Source organism: Cinclus cinclus, chromosome 4 (assembly GCF_963662255.1).
Source record: "Cinclus cinclus chromosome 4, bCinCin1.1, whole genome shotgun sequence".
Classification (NCBI taxonomy): domain Eukaryota; kingdom Metazoa; phylum Chordata; class Aves; order Passeriformes; family Cinclidae; genus Cinclus; species Cinclus cinclus.
The window spans coordinates 59,988,527-60,007,145 of record NC_085049.1 but is presented as its reverse complement, the minus strand read 5'-3'; the positions used below and the strand labels follow the sequence as shown (position 1 = coordinate 60,007,145).

General features: G+C 36.8%; 1 protein-coding gene across 1 annotated transcript in view; it reads left to right on the top strand.

The window, feature by feature from the left end:
* UBN2 (ubinuclein 2) overlaps positions 1-18,619 on the top strand; it is a 46,609-nt gene that overhangs the window by 18,325 nt on the left and 9,665 nt on the right. The window contains exons 4-14 of the mRNA XM_062492273.1: positions 625-762; positions 1,353-1,465; positions 2,461-2,959; positions 6,465-6,535; positions 7,239-7,368; positions 8,693-8,811; positions 9,346-9,459; positions 10,636-10,779; positions 14,041-14,091; positions 15,454-15,496; positions 16,178-17,716. Of these exons, the coding sequence (XP_062348257.1) occupies positions 625-762; positions 1,353-1,465; positions 2,461-2,959; positions 6,465-6,535; positions 7,239-7,368; positions 8,693-8,811; positions 9,346-9,459; positions 10,636-10,779; positions 14,041-14,091; positions 15,454-15,496; positions 16,178-17,716 (2,961 nt within the window). The remainder of the gene's footprint in view (positions 1-624; positions 763-1,352; positions 1,466-2,460; positions 2,960-6,464; positions 6,536-7,238; positions 7,369-8,692; positions 8,812-9,345; positions 9,460-10,635; positions 10,780-14,040; positions 14,092-15,453; positions 15,497-16,177; positions 17,717-18,619) is intronic.

Sequence of the window (18,619 nt, the reverse complement as noted above, 5' to 3'; positions counted from 1 at the left end):
CATTGGCCACTTTTTCTATTGTCTTCTTTTGACTTCAATATTTTTGAGATTCAGCTTTATAATTCTAACTTGGAAATTTATTCATAAATACTAAGTACTTTTCAAAATAAACTATTGATAGTGTTTGGAACACTGTGGTTTTAAAATTGTCTGGACAGAGTAAGAATGTTTGCCTTCAAATGAAAAAAGTCCTTGCATTGTGATATTTAAGAGGCAATGTTGTATTAAACACCAAAAATTGGAAGTAAGGTAACAGATTCTGTGGTTAAGTTTGTCATGTCTGAGACAGCATTTTTTAACAAAAGAAGATTTCAGAGAACTTTTTAAAAGAAGTATTTGAGCAGGGCACTGTGGTGAGTTACCTTCAGAAAGTGGTACTTTTAATGCTGTAATCCTGCCTTTTTGTGGGGGTAAAAATAAAGGGGGCACTGTTTGGCAAGTGGAAGGGATATTCTGTGATACTAGTGTTCTCTGCCTCAGCCAGTAAGTTTTCTATAGAACTTCTATCCTAGCAGGCTGTGCTGTGAATTAGTACATGGTTTTTATGTGTAGGGACTGGTAAATGAATTACATGTTTAGTTTATTAAGAAATGCTGATGAGTTCATCTTCCTTTTCCTGCCCAGTATGATGAATTGGTTCCTGCATCCCTGACAACCAAATATGGAGGGTTTTATATCAACACTGGTACATTGCAGTTTCGCCAGGCATCTGAATCAGAGGATGAAGACTTTGCAGAAGACAAAAAACATAGGCCACCTAAAGTGAGTGATTTTTAACTGAGACTTTTATACAGAAACAGAAGTTAGATGGACATGGGAAATATTTGGTACACTTAGAATGGCTCAGATGAAGAGTCCAAAAGCAGAATGATGCACAGTACTGTTTTATTGCATTTTCTGTTTTGTAGCTGATGTATTAGCATTCAGTAACTCAGGATATCCACAGGCTGTGCAGTCTTGTAAGACTAAGCATCTTTTTGGGCAGCCTAACAAGTTGCGTCCACCCATCTTGAACTGACAGATGATTGTGTAATTTTTGTAAGAATTTTAATTATACAAGATGAGACCTTACATTCATCAATACTGCTCTTAATGATTTTGCATAAAGTTTGCATGATTTGAAATTTTCTAGTATTGAGAATAACACTTTAACCAAAATACCTGTTAAAATAAGCTCAGTTGATAAGCATAGCTGTATTAAAATTATATATACAATCTTATATATGCAATCTACAAACACATTGAGGTGTTTTTCCTGCTTCTGGATAGGAAAGTGTAAAATTGAATGTTTCTTGCTGTAGAAGACCTTTAGGGTGGAAGAATCATTGTCCTCTATTTGATCTCTTTTCTAGATAGCAAAGTTAAAAGAAAGCGAAGATCGTGGAATGAAGAAACGCAAGCGAAAAGATGAAGGGACAGAAAAGGAGAAGAAACCTCGGAAAATGAAAGTTCCAAAGCAATTGGGGTATGTTTCTTTTACTTTATAGGAACCCTTGAATTATATTTGAGGTTTGGCTTCAAGATGGTGTGCCATAGCAGGATTATTACAGCTCTTTTGAATATTGCACTTTTAAACTGTAATTAATAGCTTATGGGTTTTGTTGCAGAATTTGTGTGGAGTTTTTGTATGATTCAGTCCTACAGGATATTTTTTTTTTTGTCCCCTGAAAATTTGAACAAGGAATAATAAGGAAAGACAAATCACAGAAAATAAATTTTGAGTTTTATGAATAGCATCATATTGTCCTACCCAACATCCACTAGGAATTACATCTTCTAATGAAAAATAATTTTCTTCCTATCTCCGTTTCTCTTATCTGTAAAGGTATAAATATAGTTTAATTATTGTTCTATTTACTTCTTGCTGACTTTGTGCTTTCCTAAGTTCTGAGGCTAGCATAGAAGGATTAAGGTGGTGGGGGTTTTTAATTGGCTGGATGGAAGTGGATGGAAGTTGTCTTACTGTGAACATTGACATTGAAAATTTATTGACATCATTTTTCATCAAGATGACAAATTGATGGAAAATTCTCAGTTTAAGTAGAATATAGATTTTGAGCCTGCATTTAAAAATTCTTAGCAATGAAAAGAATTATTTTAACATACAGGAAACCTGCCACCATTAAGCAGTCTTGAGAGGCGAGTTTAAGTATTTTAGTGTTGTAAATCTGCCGTGAGTTTTAACACTTGTACCAACTTCTCCATAATTAAATTGAGAAGTCAAAATGAAATAACCTTTGCCTTAATGCGTATGAAACGTAACAAGTCAGTTGGAGAACATGTAATCACATGACCACCTAAGGTTTATGGTAGTTGATAAAGTGGTCTAGAGATGGAAGCAGGAAGTACTTGCTTCTCCCCCCTGATAATTTTTTAATTGCACTAACTTTAAGTTTTGTTATTAAAAGTTACTAAGGCCTCAAAAGTCACATGCTAATGAAAGTTTTCTTTCCTCTACAGAGTAATGGCCTTAAATTCACACAAGTCTGAGAAGAAGAAAAAGAAATTGTATAAAGACTCACTCTCTCTGGCTGCCATGATCCGTAAATTTCAAAAGGAGAAGGAAGCCATGAGGAAGAAAGAACCTAGTCCAAAACCTCCACTGACTGTCGCAACCTCCACCCCTAGTAAAACTCCTTCCTCCTCTCTCAGTGCAGGAAATGATATATCTGACTTGAATCTTAGGATCAATGATCCTGTCCTCTCCATTTTTGGTAGCACAAATGAACCAGAGCTCCTGCAAGAAACTGAAAGTGCCCTGGAGATGCTGGGAGATATTGACTTTGACAAGTTGCTTGATGGCACTTCTGACGGCAGCCCAGTCTCTGAGCTGTCAGGAGAGAATGGAAATGTCACTCAGGCAACCTACACCTCTCAGGTCATGACACCCAAGCAGGTGCCTGCCCTCCCAGAAGGTCTGCCTGTGCTACTTGAAAAGCGCATTGGAGACCTTCGAACAGTAAGTATGAATTCACTGGTAGTGGATTGCATTCAAGAATCTGAGAGAACAAGGAAGAGCAATTAGGATCTTGAGTGTCATCCTTGAATTGTTGACTGAAACTTTAGAAACAAAGAATTGATGTTAATGGCAATCTTAATGCCTGTGTTTATACTCAGGTGAAAAGGGGCAGAGATGATGCAGGTCAATTATTCATGCAGTGTTTGTTTCACAATGGAAACAAGGTTTTCTAAGTATTCTGTGTGCAATAACCTATACTGTTCATTTATTTATGGGCTTTTCTTCATAATGGGAATACCAGTGTTACTTTAACTTGAATTGTTACTTGATGAAATGGAATGGGTATTTTCTTATTTTGGAGGAGGTAACCTGAAATACGACTGCATCTTACAAATCCGTGTGTTGGTTTTTTGGGTTTAACTTGCCAGTTAAAAAAAAAAAATCCAAATTAAAAAAAAGCCACCAAAACCAGAAACCACCACCCAACTACAAAAAACAAACCAACCAACCAAAAACTGAACTTTTTCTTCTGGAAGGTTAGAATGGAATCTGAACTTCTCAAAAATGGGATGAAAGATGTTACAATACTCATAAACAAGTTATGAATATCCCAGTAAGTTATTGAAAGGGATCAGAGCTATTAAGGTATTGCAAACTCCTTGTTTCAGTTGTGGATGTTATCCTAAGTTGAGAATAAATTTATTGTTTGTTTAGATTACGATATTAAAACTTTTCCTTACGTAGAATAAAGTTCAGCTTTTCCATACTTACAATAAAGTGCAGCTTTTCTTTACTCATAGTAAGTTTTGAAAAAGCAGTTCAAGTTACTACCTTTTTTGGATAAAAAGAAAATAATTAAACCAACTGTAGAGCTTGCTTTGTATAGAAGACAAGCTGTATAGAAATGTCTCCTAGTTTTCTTACTTATTTTTAAACATACCAAGCTAAATACAGTCAGGGAATTAATAATTACTAAAGTGAAGGAGTTTGTCTACCTTTCAGTATGCAGGTTAATTTTGCTGTCTATCAACAATAAGCTTCTAGCAAAAGTGCAGAATTGGATTAGGCCAAAGATCAGGAAGTGTTAGTAACCTACCTCAAGTTAATTCATATTGCTTCTCTATATAACAGTCCCAAACCAGCTGGGAGGCATCTTTGGTTCAGTGGGTCTTGGAAAACATAACTCCTCATAGAATCATGAAATGGTTTGGGTTGGAAGGGCCCTTCAAGATCATCCACTCACATTCCCATGCCCTTGGCAGGGACATCTTCCACTAGACCAGCTGGGAACTCTGCTGTCTCACATTTTTGGCAGTATCTTCTGAAAGCTTCCTGGCTGAGCAGAGCAAGTTTAAGTTTATATTTGGGGAACAACTGGTCTGTGTGTTGACTTAAAGATTGCAACTTCCATAGCTCCTGTAAATTGTAATCAGACATGTTCTAAAAAGTACTAAAAATAAGAGTCTTGTCGAATATTTGTCAGACTCTCACAGCTTTACTCCTCTTTAACACCAATAAAAATTTATAAAGCTGTAGGAAGAAGCCTATGCTCCATGGCTGGAGTATAATATATCAAGATGAAAAAAGAAAATATTAGATACCCTAACTGACTACCTATTGACTAAAGGCAATAAAAACTTCCTGACTTCCTTTGTTAGATGGATGTGTTGTAGTTCCCCGAGTGGGTTATTCTGAGCTACCACGACAGAAGGCAATATAGTACACAAACAGGAAAGTAAATAAAAGGGTTTTTTCCTATTTTGAAGATCACTGTCAAGATAATATCTGGAAATAAAACCCAATCATAGTTAGTAATAGTGATGAAGTTTTTTAATCTGCCAGTGTTGATCTCTTTAAAAGCCAGCAATGCTGTCTAGCATAGTAGTATAATAATGGAATTGCCTTTCAAGATCTACCTAAGATCAAAATGTCAAAGCTTTTTTTTTTTCTGCTTTATATAAACCAGATTATTATTTTAATCATTTTTAGTGTTAATTAAGCATAAAGGTACTGGATTTAAGAGTTTGACTTGGTTTTTTGTTTTCCTATTACTTGCAAGCATCTATTACCTTTCTAATTTTTTTAGCAGGACAAATGCTTCAGTATTCTTAAACAGATAGTGCTATCTTCTCAGCAGCTGAATTTATGGTAGAAAACAATGAGTGGAATGCAGTCCTTGCAGGAGCTTAAACTCCAGTATCAATGTTCATGACTGAAGTGATAAAGCATTCAGACAATGGTCTACCTTACAGCTTTGACAGTGTCACACTGATTTCCTGTGCAGTGTAGAATTGACAATTTTTAGACATTTTTTCTTTCAATTCAATTTCAATGTAATGAAATTTCTTTCTTTACAAAGAGCAAGAACAGTAAGTATGTAATAGTAATAAATTAATCACGTTAACACTTGCACTTAGTTGTAGTTTATAGCTATGTTGTTGCAAGTGACTCTTCTATGTTTTTTTTAAGGCATAATTAAAAATTCTTAATTGTTTGAGTATTCAGCCTCATAGCACATGGCTGCCTCTAATGTTTGTCAGTCACTGTAATGATGCCTCACTTGCCTACTTTTCTGCATGGGTATAATTTTCTAGCTCCTCTAGATATTGCTGTCTGGTCCCAATGCCAATATATAAGATGGCAACAGGCTTCTTAAAGTGGGGCTCCTTTTTTTCTCAACTTCTAAAATTCTGCAGAGTACATGTACACTGGAGAGAGGTTCTTCTAATTTTTGTAGAATGATACAGGAAATTTGCTTTGTCTTATAAGCTGTCATTACTTATGGAGGGGAAAAAAAAACTACCTTGGTGATTAGAACAAAGATAGTGATTCCTGTAAGATCAGTAAAAACTTCTAATAAAAGGAAATAAGTATATAAATAAGGCTGTCTTCCTCCCGGCAACCAGACTCAGGAAGAGACCAGACAAAAATACTGGAGATACGGTCTAAAGATGGCAAGAATGCTGGACAGCAGCAGAAAAGAGGGATGATGTATTCCTCTAGCATACATAACCCCATTGTAGAAATTGCAGTGAAGGTTGGAGAGATGCAACTCAAAGAAAGTTGGGAAGATGTAACTGGATGAGGCACATAACAGGTAGAAAAAGATGGAATAGGAATGTTAGTTAATACTCTTGCCTTCTTGACCTGTCAAGCAATGCTTCTCTTTTTAAAATAGAAGTAGTGGAATGTTGGTGGTGGTGAGGTGATAAAGCATATACCGTTTTCTTAATGGTCATTCAAAAGGTGAATGTGTTAACATCAGTGATCCAGGCAGATCCTAAACAGAATGATTGTCTGCCCTAGAGGAAGGTGTGTGTATTTGAATCTAACAATAACAATCCTCAGTTTTTTCTAAACATCTCAGAATAGCTTCATTTTCTTTATTCTTTTCCAAGTAATGTTATCTGGGAAATAAGAATACAATATGGCTGTAAAAGTAAAGATAGAAAGATCGTTGGTTCAAAATGCTTTTTTATTTATTTATTTTTTTTTTTATTTCCAGGCTGCCAAGATGTTTGATGAAGAAGGCAGGAAGAAGTTTTTCACACAGGACATGAATAATATTCTTCTGGAGTAAGTGCTTATCTGTAGAACCTTCCTTTTTTGAAAAGGGGGTGAAAGAAAAAGTACAGAAGAGGAAGTATGGAAGTATTATTGAGGTTGTTCCAGCAAGACCCTTAAAAAAGTCAATGAAGGTAGATCAGTCTAAGCTAGTTATTAGCTAAAGAGATTTATATATGCATACAATTCCAGTCATGCCTGTCTTTATCCAGTGTCAAGTGTCTCGTAGTGCCCTGGTCCTTTCTTTATGTGTGAAATTCAACAAAATTGCCGTTATTTACTCCTGTCTCCCACTTCTGTAACTCAAAACACCCTCAGCTTCCATGAGGGCAAATGCCAGATTTTTTTCACTGTAATCTTCAATTAAGGGCTTAATACAGAAAATTCTGTGTTCATATTCTGAGAAACAAAAGTAACCTCTAGGAGACTATAACAGTCAAATTGTATCAATTTTGATTCACAGTGGCTGGAGTAAACTAAATTTGAATGTGTGTTTGACATTGCTGGACAAGTACATACATGAATGGTTTCTTGTCATTGATTAGGACTTCTTCCTTTTAGTAAAAAGCTTATCTGAAAATTTTCCCAAGCTACTATTTTTAGTATTCCTAGCTGGAATATGCTATGCTTCCAAAGCTTCCTTGAGGTTTTTGTTCAGATGTCGTGTTTACCCTGGAGTGTGTGTCTGAGTGAGTGTCTCCTGTTTGTTTGTCAGTATTGAGCTGCAGTTACAGGAGGTGAATCCTGCCATCCGCAATGGAGTGTACTCACACCTGGAGGCTTTTGTGCCGTGCAATAAGGACACGCTGATCAAGCGCCTGAAGAAGTTACACCTCAATGTCCAGGTAATGACAGGGCCAGAGGTGCCAGCAGGAGTCAGTTATGTGACAGCAACGGGGACTGAATGCAGCGGAGTGGAGGAGTAGCCACACATCTCAAATCAAGCAAAATATTTTGAATCAGTTGCTAGATAAGCTTAAAGGCTTCTTTCCATATGCCTGGTATTGTGACTACGTTAGGAACAAATATTTTAAGTATTTCAGAGTCTTTGAGAATGAAGCGCTTTTGTCTTGAAAGCTGGGTACAGGCTATTAAGGAGTGTTTCTGCTCTCATCACTAAGTATTACTGAGGTCACAGGGTACATATCAAAGCTGCAGAATTAGAAAGCCACAGTGATAATGGTTATGATAGGCTAAAAACCCTTACTTTTGTGTTCACTTGTGTGTCAAGAAAAAAGGAAGGCTTCATGGGTAATAGATGACGCAGCCTGTATTATTTGTTCAAATTCCCCTTTTGACTAGGTCTTACAAATGCCATTTTCAGTTATTTTTCTTTAGAAGATTGTTTTCCTGTTGAACAGAAAAGTTATCTGTGACCTGAAGTACCTTGACCAGATTCTTCAGATAAAATCCAGGATTAAATCTTGCAGAGGATCTGAAGATGAATGCAGAGATCTCAGTACTTGCTTGTAAAGCAAACAGATTCAAATACTATTTCTAGCATAGAAATAGCATTTTCTAGTTCCTCTCAATAAGCAATTAAATTTAATACTGTAAACTCAGATGATGTAGAAAGTGAATTTAAAACATGTAGCGAAGTGTATAGTATATTACATCAATGTTTGACATTCTTAATATTTGGAGACAATTCTAAATACATAGTCCTTAACTTTCAGCTACACAAATGATATGTAATAACAGTCTAGTACTTGGATAATATAATACATATTAATGTTTTGTTCATTACCTAGGATGCTTTTATACCACAGTTTTTGGAGACCTAATTAATATGATATTTATTTCCAAATGTTGAGATACTGTTTGGTCAATTTATCTCACTTTTTCCCCCTTAAGTATTTTTTTCCTTCCCTATTTTAATTTAAAAGCATTATTTAGAGAGAACATGCGATAATGTTTTGGGATATTCATGACATATTTATTTGTGACTGTCTTTTGTTTCTGGTCTCAGGACTTTTGTGAGACGTGTGCATTTCTATAATGCTGTTGCACCTAACAGGATTCAAGTGCTATACAGAATATATCTGTTGCAGTCCATAAATAGTACTGGGAATGTTACCTTGGGAGTGATCCAGAAATTTTCATTAAACTATCTGCAATGCTCTCTATTTTACATCTAATAGGATTATTTTGGTGCTCCTCTTTTCGCAGGATGACCGCTTGAGAGAACCATTGCAGAAGCTGAAACTGGCTGTCAGTAACGTCATGCCTGAACAGTTATGCAAGTATCAAGAGGACTGTCAGGCCCGCAATCAAGCCAAGAATGCCAAGTAGGTTATTCTGGAGGCTGTGCTATTTGGAACCCAGCTGGAACCTTGCATCCATGTTGTTTACTTCCTTAGCTCAGAAAATCACTCCAGTTTAAGGATGTCTTTCTTGAATTGTACAAAATACTTGATTTTGCGTAAGTGTTGTTGTCTGGCATCAGAGAGAAATTCCATTAACTGAGTGACATAGGTCTTGATAGAAAAAATAATCTGAAGGATTACTGGTTGATTCCTAAAATGGTGGATTAATGGAGGATGGTGTGTTGAGGTTATTGATATATTTTGTCCCTGTTCATTGTAATTGTTGCAATCATAGTTAAGTAATCTTGGATTTGGAAAAAGTGTCTTTTTCATTTGTCTGAGAACCATAAAGCAGTGGGGAGAGGGAGATTAAACTGTTTATTCTATAAGGAAGTATAGCAAAAATATGAAAACAGGGTTATTTTTCCCCCTAACACCTAGAATGACACTTGTTTTTCAATGAAATATTGTGTCTGTGTAGTATAGCTCTAAAGAAAACAATTGTTCCAACTGTAGGTTGCAAGCAGAAGATGAACGAGAGAAGAATGGATCAGAGGAAGATGATGATGAGAAACCTGGAAAGAGGGTTGTTGGACCTAGAAAGAAGTTTCACTGGGATGACACAGTGAGGTAAGACAAAACTAGCTTTTACACCAAGAATTTTCACTGACTTGATAAAGGGATCTCCAAGAGGATGTTATTACATGATGTTATTGAATAAATAATTTTTCCCAGAATTATACCTTGGAGAAGTTTTGAAGCATGTTGGTGTTAAATAGGTAAACTGGAATCTGTAAAGGTGAAACACCTTTAACTCGGAAGGAGAATCATCCTGTGTCCAACCCTTTCAAGTTTCACTGCTTGTTTTTCTGCTTTATCCAAATACATGAGAATTTGCCACAAAAGAGGCAAGCCTCCCTATCCAACAACTAGAATAATGCATTCATCTTAACCCCTTCTGTTTTGTCTGAGCACAAATTCCTTGTTATCTCTCAAGAGTAGCACGGATCCTTATCTGAAATTATCAGTAACCCAATCAGGGTTGGGTTTCCTAGAACAGATTTTTCAGAAAACTGAGATGACTATTTAAATAATCTAGAATTTTAAGCAAGCAGATCTTTCTAAATTAGTAATTTCTCATGCAAAAGCTAAGATAATTTTAGTACAAAAATGTGTGTGTGTATGTGTATATATTACTAAAAGGGGCTGGTGGACTTCTCTCAATGAGTGTTTTTAGTGTGTGAAGACATCAGGGAAGAAAGCTTCATTAAATATGTACAAGAAGTATATCTTGGACTGACCTGGAGGGGAGAGATATTTAAATCTATTGCCTTTTTTTTTTTCCAGTCAAGGGGCTCTGAAAGGCTGATGTTACTGAACTGTGCACTTTTATATTTTCAAGAACAAAAGACAAAATCCCTGTCAGAGAGAATCCTCTGTTTAAGTACTCAGTGTAGAATGGATTTCACTTCCTTTCCGACAAATGAGAGATCGCAGTGAGCAAAGTGAGAGGACATGTTCCAACTATGAGAAAACCACAAAGAAAATGTAAAACAAGTTACAGAATTTTAGTAGGATGAAAATGAGAGCAATAGCATCTGTTGGAAATGAAGAAGTGACAATGGTAGACCATATCAGTTGGAACTGCACAAAATATTGCTACCACAAACTTCCAAAAAACACAGTTGGAACTCAGCACTTCCTACAACTGTCAATGGACAGCAGCTTCAATTTCTTAGCCTTTTTTCTGCTGAGCTTTTGAGAGGATTATGTCTTTCAGTATATTTATTTTGTTTCTTTTTGCAGGTCTCTTTTGTGTAATCTTGTCAAGATCAAGCTGGGATGCTATGAGCTAGAGCCAAATAGAAGTCAGTCTGCTGAAGATTACCTCAAAACCTTCATGGAAACTGAAGTGAAACCACTTTGGCCTAAAGGCTGGATGCAGGCAAGGTAGGATACCTTCTTTGTGTATCTATTCATTTTGGTGTTAACAGTTTCTTTGGTTCCTATTTATTGTCTTAGAATTGACTCAACCAAGTACTATTGATATTGGTTGGAACTTAAGAGTATGTTTATGAAGCTGGAATATTTTAGTAAAACAACTGTTTGTAAGCCTGAGTGTGAAAAGCCCCATTATTTTCCTTGGAGAGCTATTTGCTTTTACCATCTCCTTGAGACTGAATTTACCAACACTTGCAACACAGCATGAAGCTTCATTTGAGGAGTATGATATGGGAGCATAACAGCTTGGGAAGTTCTTTATGTGATATAGGAAGTTACTATGATTTAGAAATCAGTTTTGCCTGTATGTTGGAACACTGCATTATCAGACTGCCCACACAGGCTTAAAAATTGTAAACTAGAATTTCAACAGCAGTGTTCTCAACACACTTAAGGTTTTTTGCTCTTTATTTCTTGTTTGCAGTTGGGATGCTCTGTTCTACAGCATTTAAAAATTACACCAGGTTTTTCTACTTGCTTCTTACGGATGTAAGAAAAAGCAGCCACACAAGAGAGAGGGAGAAATAAAATGGGAGCAATAGTAAACCACTATGAAATACTGGTTTGGCAGAGGTTTCTAATGGTCTGGAGTGAAAGAGAAGCAAGTATGATTTGTCCTGAGTTCGTTCTTTCTGTAGCACCCTCTGCAAAAGAATTTCATCAAACTACAACCTGATTATAAAAGCTAAATGATACAACTAATCAAATTGCTCAAGAATACCTTGAGTTTAGTTAAATCTGTATCAGGCTGCAAAAAATAACTGTACTGATATTCCTTAAACAGTTAGTCTAGAAATAGCTGGTTAAATAGTAACAGAAGAAGCAAATGAAGTTTTATACTTCCTGGCATCCAGCTGATTTATTTTTGTTCAATGATTTAGATTTTTGTGTAAGTATGCTAACAAGTGAGATGTTATCTGTTATGAAGATTTTATTGAATTAGATGAGACAGAGAATCCCTGTTTAGTTTAAGAATGGAAGATAGGAAGATCACTGTTGATAGTGGAAAAATAGTCAGGAGATAGTGTGAGGTGATTGAAGAATACATGGAAGTGAAGCATCTTAAAACTTTGTATTGGAAGGCCATAAAACATGGTTCTCTTCTCTCCATTTGATAAGTCTGCTGAAAATTTCCATGAGCTTTTAAACTATCATACAACTGGCTTCAACAACAAAAGACAAAAGCTAAACAAAAAACCAAAATGCCCCCCAAAACGAACCAAAACCACCAACAGACCAAACACACCCCAAGAGGTGACAGGTCATAACTTCCTGTTGACCCGCAAGACTTAATTTGCTAACTGGGTGGTGTTAGTACCATAATGATTTACAAATTGTCCTGTATCTACTGGGAGGCATTTTCCTGCTTTCTTTTAAGGAAGTGATGTATTGCAATTTTTAGGCAAACAGTTATGCATGGAAAGAGGAAAAGAAAGCACTTCCTGGAGTCTGGCAGTGGTAATTCCTAATACAACACAATTCATATTCTGAATGCTCATTTTGTTGGGATGTAAGGTTAGGGATTATGCTGAAAGCTTATAGTTTTTCATTTTTGTATGTGGCCTCCAGTGAAAAGGAGCTATATGAACTTGAAAAAATATTAGGTATTTAATGCTAAAACTGATCTACTGACCATGTATTTTTAAGGAATTCTTACTACTCAGAATAGGTCTATGGTACCAGAACTTTGTGGGTTCAGCTTAGATGAAAATATTCAAAGCACTTTCAAATTTAACTATATTTAATGTTTCTCATAGCTTCATAAGGAAGCAAGATGTAAGGTACTGATCATAAAATGAAATTGGAGAATCAAAGGATTGTTAAGGTTGGAAGGGACCTCATGTACCACTCTGTCCTTTCTCTGTGCCACATCTATGTTTTCTGTCCTTTTATAGTACTTAAAATTTTGTCTTTGACCTTGAAGGATGATGCTACAAATTACTGGGGCCTGTGATTAATTTTGAATTTTCATTTCCAAATTGAAAAGATTAAGGAACGGGTAAAGCACCAAGAAGGAGGTGGGGAGGAAAATATTCTGGAGAAACTGTAAAGGTCAGGAGGTGGCACATGAAACATGTAATAAGGAGTGTTGGTTTTGCTCCATGATGTTCTTTAGGCATTCAGTAGTCTGACAGAACAATGCAACACAGATTTGGAGGTTAGTATGGTGAAGAAAATGTGAAAAAGGAGCTGGAAATAGAATCTGAGAAGTAAGGCACTCAACTGTAGTGAGAGGATGTTGGTGTTTTTTTACCAGGTGACATGAGATTTTTGAATACTTGGATTTTTTGTCATCACTCCAGCTCTGCAGGTTGTATTATCGGTGGTGAAAAGCTCTTGTTTAAACAGCTGTTCATGATGTGGTCAGTGTCATGGCAGTGCTGTAAGAAAATGTTGTGTGTCCTAGTTTGCCTATCTGGAAACAAGGAAGGGGACCAAGTTTTCATTGTCTATTCATAGCTGCATTTGAATAGTAAGCTGTAGGATAGATACAGGTCAGCAATAATTTTCACTTTCCACTTGGCAGCTCAGGAGCTGAAAACATTGAATAAAAGTGTGTGAAGTGTTGAGATTTGTTATACTGGCTCTTGCCATTCCTTGGCTCTGTAGTAATATCTATGTGTAAGTGCAGTGTAACTGAAGTCAGAAATAATACACAATAGCCTGAAGTTTTTCTTTCACTAAACTTTCAGAAACTTCCTCTGAAGTTTTTTCAGTACTGAAAGTACTGAAGAAAACTAGAACCAAGCTTGGCTACTGTGTTCTGACTTTTATCTGTGCTTTAAAAAAACCCCACAAGAGATTGATAACCACAAACCCAAGCCTATGGTCAGTGTGTTGGACATGTATTGTGAAGAGTTTACAGTAATCTTTTATTTTATATTTGAAAAATTTCATTAGTCTTTGAAGAGGGGGCATTCAAAGTGTATTTCCTCTGTCCAGTTGAAGGAAGTAATATTCTCTTTGTTGATTTTTGCTTGGCTGTTTACTGAGGTATTTTGAGCATAAACACAAATTATTGCAAGGTTTTTTAGATTTTTCTGGTTATGGATGCCAAGACCTATACCATGTTAGCAATACAAAGTAACCATTAGCTCCCTTGGGACAGATAATCAAAGGCTGGTTCTGAAAAGCGAAGGGTATTTGGTGGTCATATACTGTTTGCTGCTGTAGAATCACTTCATGTTTCTTTTCTCACCACTCTTTTAGGATGCTTTTTAAAGAAAGCCGAAGTGTTCACAATCACCTCACTTCTGCTCCGTGAGTATAATAGTGACAGCTTGCTAAGACCTTTAGGTTGGGCATAGCATCTTTTCTCATCTTCCTGCTACCTGTTTTAGACAGAGAGAAGGAAAGCGAGGTATTTTGGGATTTGTTTGAAGATACTTAGTGATGTTTACAGTCTTTTTAATGCTTTAATTTAGGTGTATAACTGTAATGTTCTTGTGGCATTATATTTTAACTCATTTGTCAAGTGGCTATATAATTTCCAGGGGTGATCAATTCTTGAATTAATATCTTGTACTCAAAGCATTACACACTGCCTAAATTTTGATATTCAGCATATTAAACTGAACTCAGACTGCAATACTTCCTGCCTTTTTTTTCCTCAAAAAGATCTCTAATCACAGAAGTCTGTGTATCTTTGTGGGACGTTTTCTTATTCATTTTCAGACAACACTGTGTGCCTCTCAGGAGCTGTCCACATTCAGTCAGAATTCAAATAAATTGTTATGACTTTAAATAACACCCCAATTACAACTTTTGTGATAAATATGATGAACATAGGATATTTTTCTACATAACATCAAAACTGAGTCATGGTCCACCTACAGAAAAGTCTTTTTTTAACCAGGTGTATTTCTAGTTGCTTAGGAGAGGATCAAAAATTGCCAACAAGATGTAAATCTGTTGATTGCCCTTGAAGAAATGAAGTGTGAAATGCTGAACCTCTTAAGATGAAGCCAATAACTAATAAGCCTTAGAGCAGTCCTTGCTTGCATAACTGCAGTTCGTGTATGTTGCAGAAGAAAATCTGACAGTTTGGTAAATGACTTCTTGCAACAAACAAACTAGATAAAACTGTTTAACAGTTGATAAGCAACAAACCACTTCTGTGGGGGGAAGAAACAACTGTTTTTATCTGGTTTGAAATGAATGAGAGTAGGAAGCATCCTCCTCAGGATACACTGACATAAAAAGATCCGTGTAAAAAGTGAAATTATATTACTGTTCTAGAAGGCTTCAATGTAGACAAACTCATAATATTAACAGGCTGAAAATAATTGATGTTTTGAAGTTCCTCCAAATCAGAAAAATAAAACCAGCTCTCTGGATATATCTTAATCTATATGTCAGGCTATATCGTCAATTCAGTTGAATTTGCAACTAGCTTACATAGAAATACATGACCAGAAATTGAACTTTATGGTGTGTTACTTTTTTTTCCCCATGCATTTTAAACTGTTTTTCATTTTGAGGATGTTTTATTCTAGAAGCTGGACTCGTGTAATCATCATTGTTGGGATATCATCAGGGTGACACTTAAATTGAAAATCACTTGCCTTTTTTTTTTTTTTTTTTTTTTTGTCTTCTCATGTGCATTTATCCCTTCTGTTTTAGGGCAAAGAAGAAGGTGATTCTGGCCCCTAAACCCAAAGTGAAGGTAAAAGCCTATTGGGATATCTGAAAACCCATTTAATTTATTGTAACATATGCAATCATACGTTACAGCCTGTTTCTGCCTCTGATCCTGAAAAATTCTTGCAGAAGGTTTCTGTCAGGCAATGCTTATTGCCTGGGTGGTATATTGCATCAAAGAATGTAGTGCAAAATACTTCTGTATAGCTTAGCCACTTTAAGCTGTATTAGTGTTTTGCAAGTTGACTCTGAAGAGGTACTAGTTCCAGTGATGTTTCACATTTTTGAATGTGTGCTTTGTGTGTTTTCAGTTTGTGATAAAATTGGCAACACTGGAAAACAGTGTGGGTGGAAGGATAGCATAGTATAGAGGTCCTCATTTGACAGGACCAAGTGTTATCTTGATTCAGTAGCAGTTTTACTAAGTGATCAGATTAGCTATCCTATTCTTCACAGTATTGGTAGTTCTTCACTATATGGGACACTTTTATATGTGGACCAACAGTGCTAGATTTTTAAATCCAAATATTGAATTAGCACACTGGGCTCCAGCACTTAGATAGCGTAAGTATCTTAATATGAAAATTTCTATAGTCGATCTTTGGTTTGTCTGAATTTACTGGACAAAAGTATTACATTAAAAATGACCTTAAATCAATTTCAGAAAGACTATTGAACCTGATGTTTCCTGTCCCTTCATTTTCAGGACTCCAGTCCAAAAAAAGAACAGAAAACCTGTATGTCTTCAGTCAATTCAAGTTGTGCTGCTGTACTGAGTTCCAGTGCAGCTGTGTGCACCCCAGCCAGCTCTAGCTGCACAGCGGCTCCAGAGACAATCTGCTTGGATGACTCACTGGATGAAGACCTCTCTTTCCACCCACCCTCACTGGACTCTGTTTCTGATGCTCTGGCAGTTATCAATAATGGTGCCAAGGGATCACCTCTTGGGTCTGCCATAGACACACCAACATCCAGACCTCGCCCTGGGCTGAGGGAAGAGAAACTAGCAAGCATTATGAGTAAATTGCCTCTGGCAACTTCAAAGAAAGTAGAGCCCAGTCAAACATCCCATTCATCAAGTCTTATTGCTGGTCACACAGGGCCAGTACCAAAGAAACCCCAGGACTTAGTACACACTGGTATCTCTTCAGGCCTTATTGCTGGATCTTCAATTCAAAATCCCAAGGTTTCCTTAGAGCCTTTGCCAGCCAAACTACTTCAACAAGGACTACAGAGGTCTAGTCAGATCCAAGCTGCTTCCTCCTCTTCTCAGACTCACGTTTCTTCCTCTAAGACTCAAGCAGCTATTTCCACCTCCTCTCAAAGAACCAAGGATGGTAATATCTTGGTATCGTCTGCTGAGGCTCAAGGTGGTACTTCCTCTACATCGCAAGTGACAAAGGTGCACCAGCATTCAGCTGTACAACAGAAATATGTATCTCCCTTACAAGCAACTATTAGTAAATCACAGACCAATCCTGTGGTGAAATTGAGTAATAATCCTAAACTGTCTTGTTCATCACCAGTCATCAAGGCTCAAGATAAGTCTGTAGTGTATCGCCTGCCTTTGTCTAATCCCTCATCCGGAAGTGGCTCTCAAGTGTCTCACCCACTGGTTTCTCGGACAACATCCAGCACCTCTACCTCTAGTAACTATTTAGCCAAGGCTATGGTGTCACAAGTTTCTTCCCAGGGTTTCAAGCCTCCCTTCTCCATAGCTGCCTCTCCTAAACCTGCTGCCTCTCCCAAGCCCACTTCATCTAAGCCCTCTGTGACGCCCAAGCCCAATGCATCACCTAAATTTTCATCCAAGTCCACCTCATCCCCCAGGCCTGCAACAACACCCAGTTCTTCCAGTTCAAGTGCACTAGTTTCCCAGAGTAGTCACTCCAGCAGCAACCCCCTTCATAAACAGACCAGTGGTGTAAATATCAGCAGGCAGTCTCCCACAGTGAATTTGCTGTCCTCTAATCGCACCTCAGGCCTTCAGCCTGCAAAAAACCCTCAGGCTTCTTCAAAATTACCCAACTCTTCTCCTTCTGGAACTGTTGGTAAAAATAATCTGGGTGGAGTTGGAATGAATGTACCTGCCAGCAGAGGCAGTAACCTTAACTCAAGTGGAGCTAGTAGGACTAGTCTGTCTGGGGGAGCAGGAAGTGGAACACAGGGTGCTACTAAACAATTGACAACTCCACACAGACCATCTTCTGCCTCAGGGTCTCCAGTTGTAGCAGCCAGCGTGCAGGTACGCATCTAACGAGTTTGCATTAGAGCCTTGCATCAGTGTTTATCACATTTATTTTGTAAACGGTCTCAGTATGTTTTATCTTGATTTGTTAATGTCATACATTTAATTTGTTTACCTTTCTAAGCATAATGCTGATACTGATGAAACTATTTCACACTAAAGAATATTTATTTCCAGCTGATGTGAAATGGATCAGTGTGGAACAAATCCTCACTGTAAACTGCTTGTTGGTCTATGCTGTGGTAAAGAATTACTTTTTTCCTTTTAACAGCACTAGAGAAGGTAAGCTTTGTGTGACTGTATTTTCAGGGGATGTGGTATTTACTTGCATTATTTGATTTGTGTATTTTTCTCATATTTACATATTTGTAATGATGGGGGTCATGTAAAAGTTGTCTTCAAACATTTGTTGTCAGGCTTCATGATTAATCTCAAAACTAGAGTTCAGTTGTTTGTGTTATGTAATTCAAGACTTATAATTAGCACTTGCAAGGGCTTCTCTTTTGTATTTGTGACTATGTATTTTATTTTGTAGGATCTAGTCAAACTGAATGAGACACCCCATTAATATATAAATACCCTAGAAACTGAAAGCTTACATTATTATCCCTAGAGATAAGTCAAATCAAACAAATATTTTGAAAATACTGTTATTCTAAAACATACAAACCTGTTATTTGCCCAAAAGACAGCCTGCTTTCCCAAGCTGTCTTCTTACTGGGAATGTTTAATTACTGAGATGATCTGATATTTTCCTCTCTAGTGCTCTCTATGCTGAAGTCATTAATACTTGAGAAAAGTAGTATCACTGTAAATTATATTCTTTGTGTACAGCAAATGAAAAACTTTGTATTATCCTGAACAGTGCACATTGCTGTTGTCTGGGAATGATGTAGACTC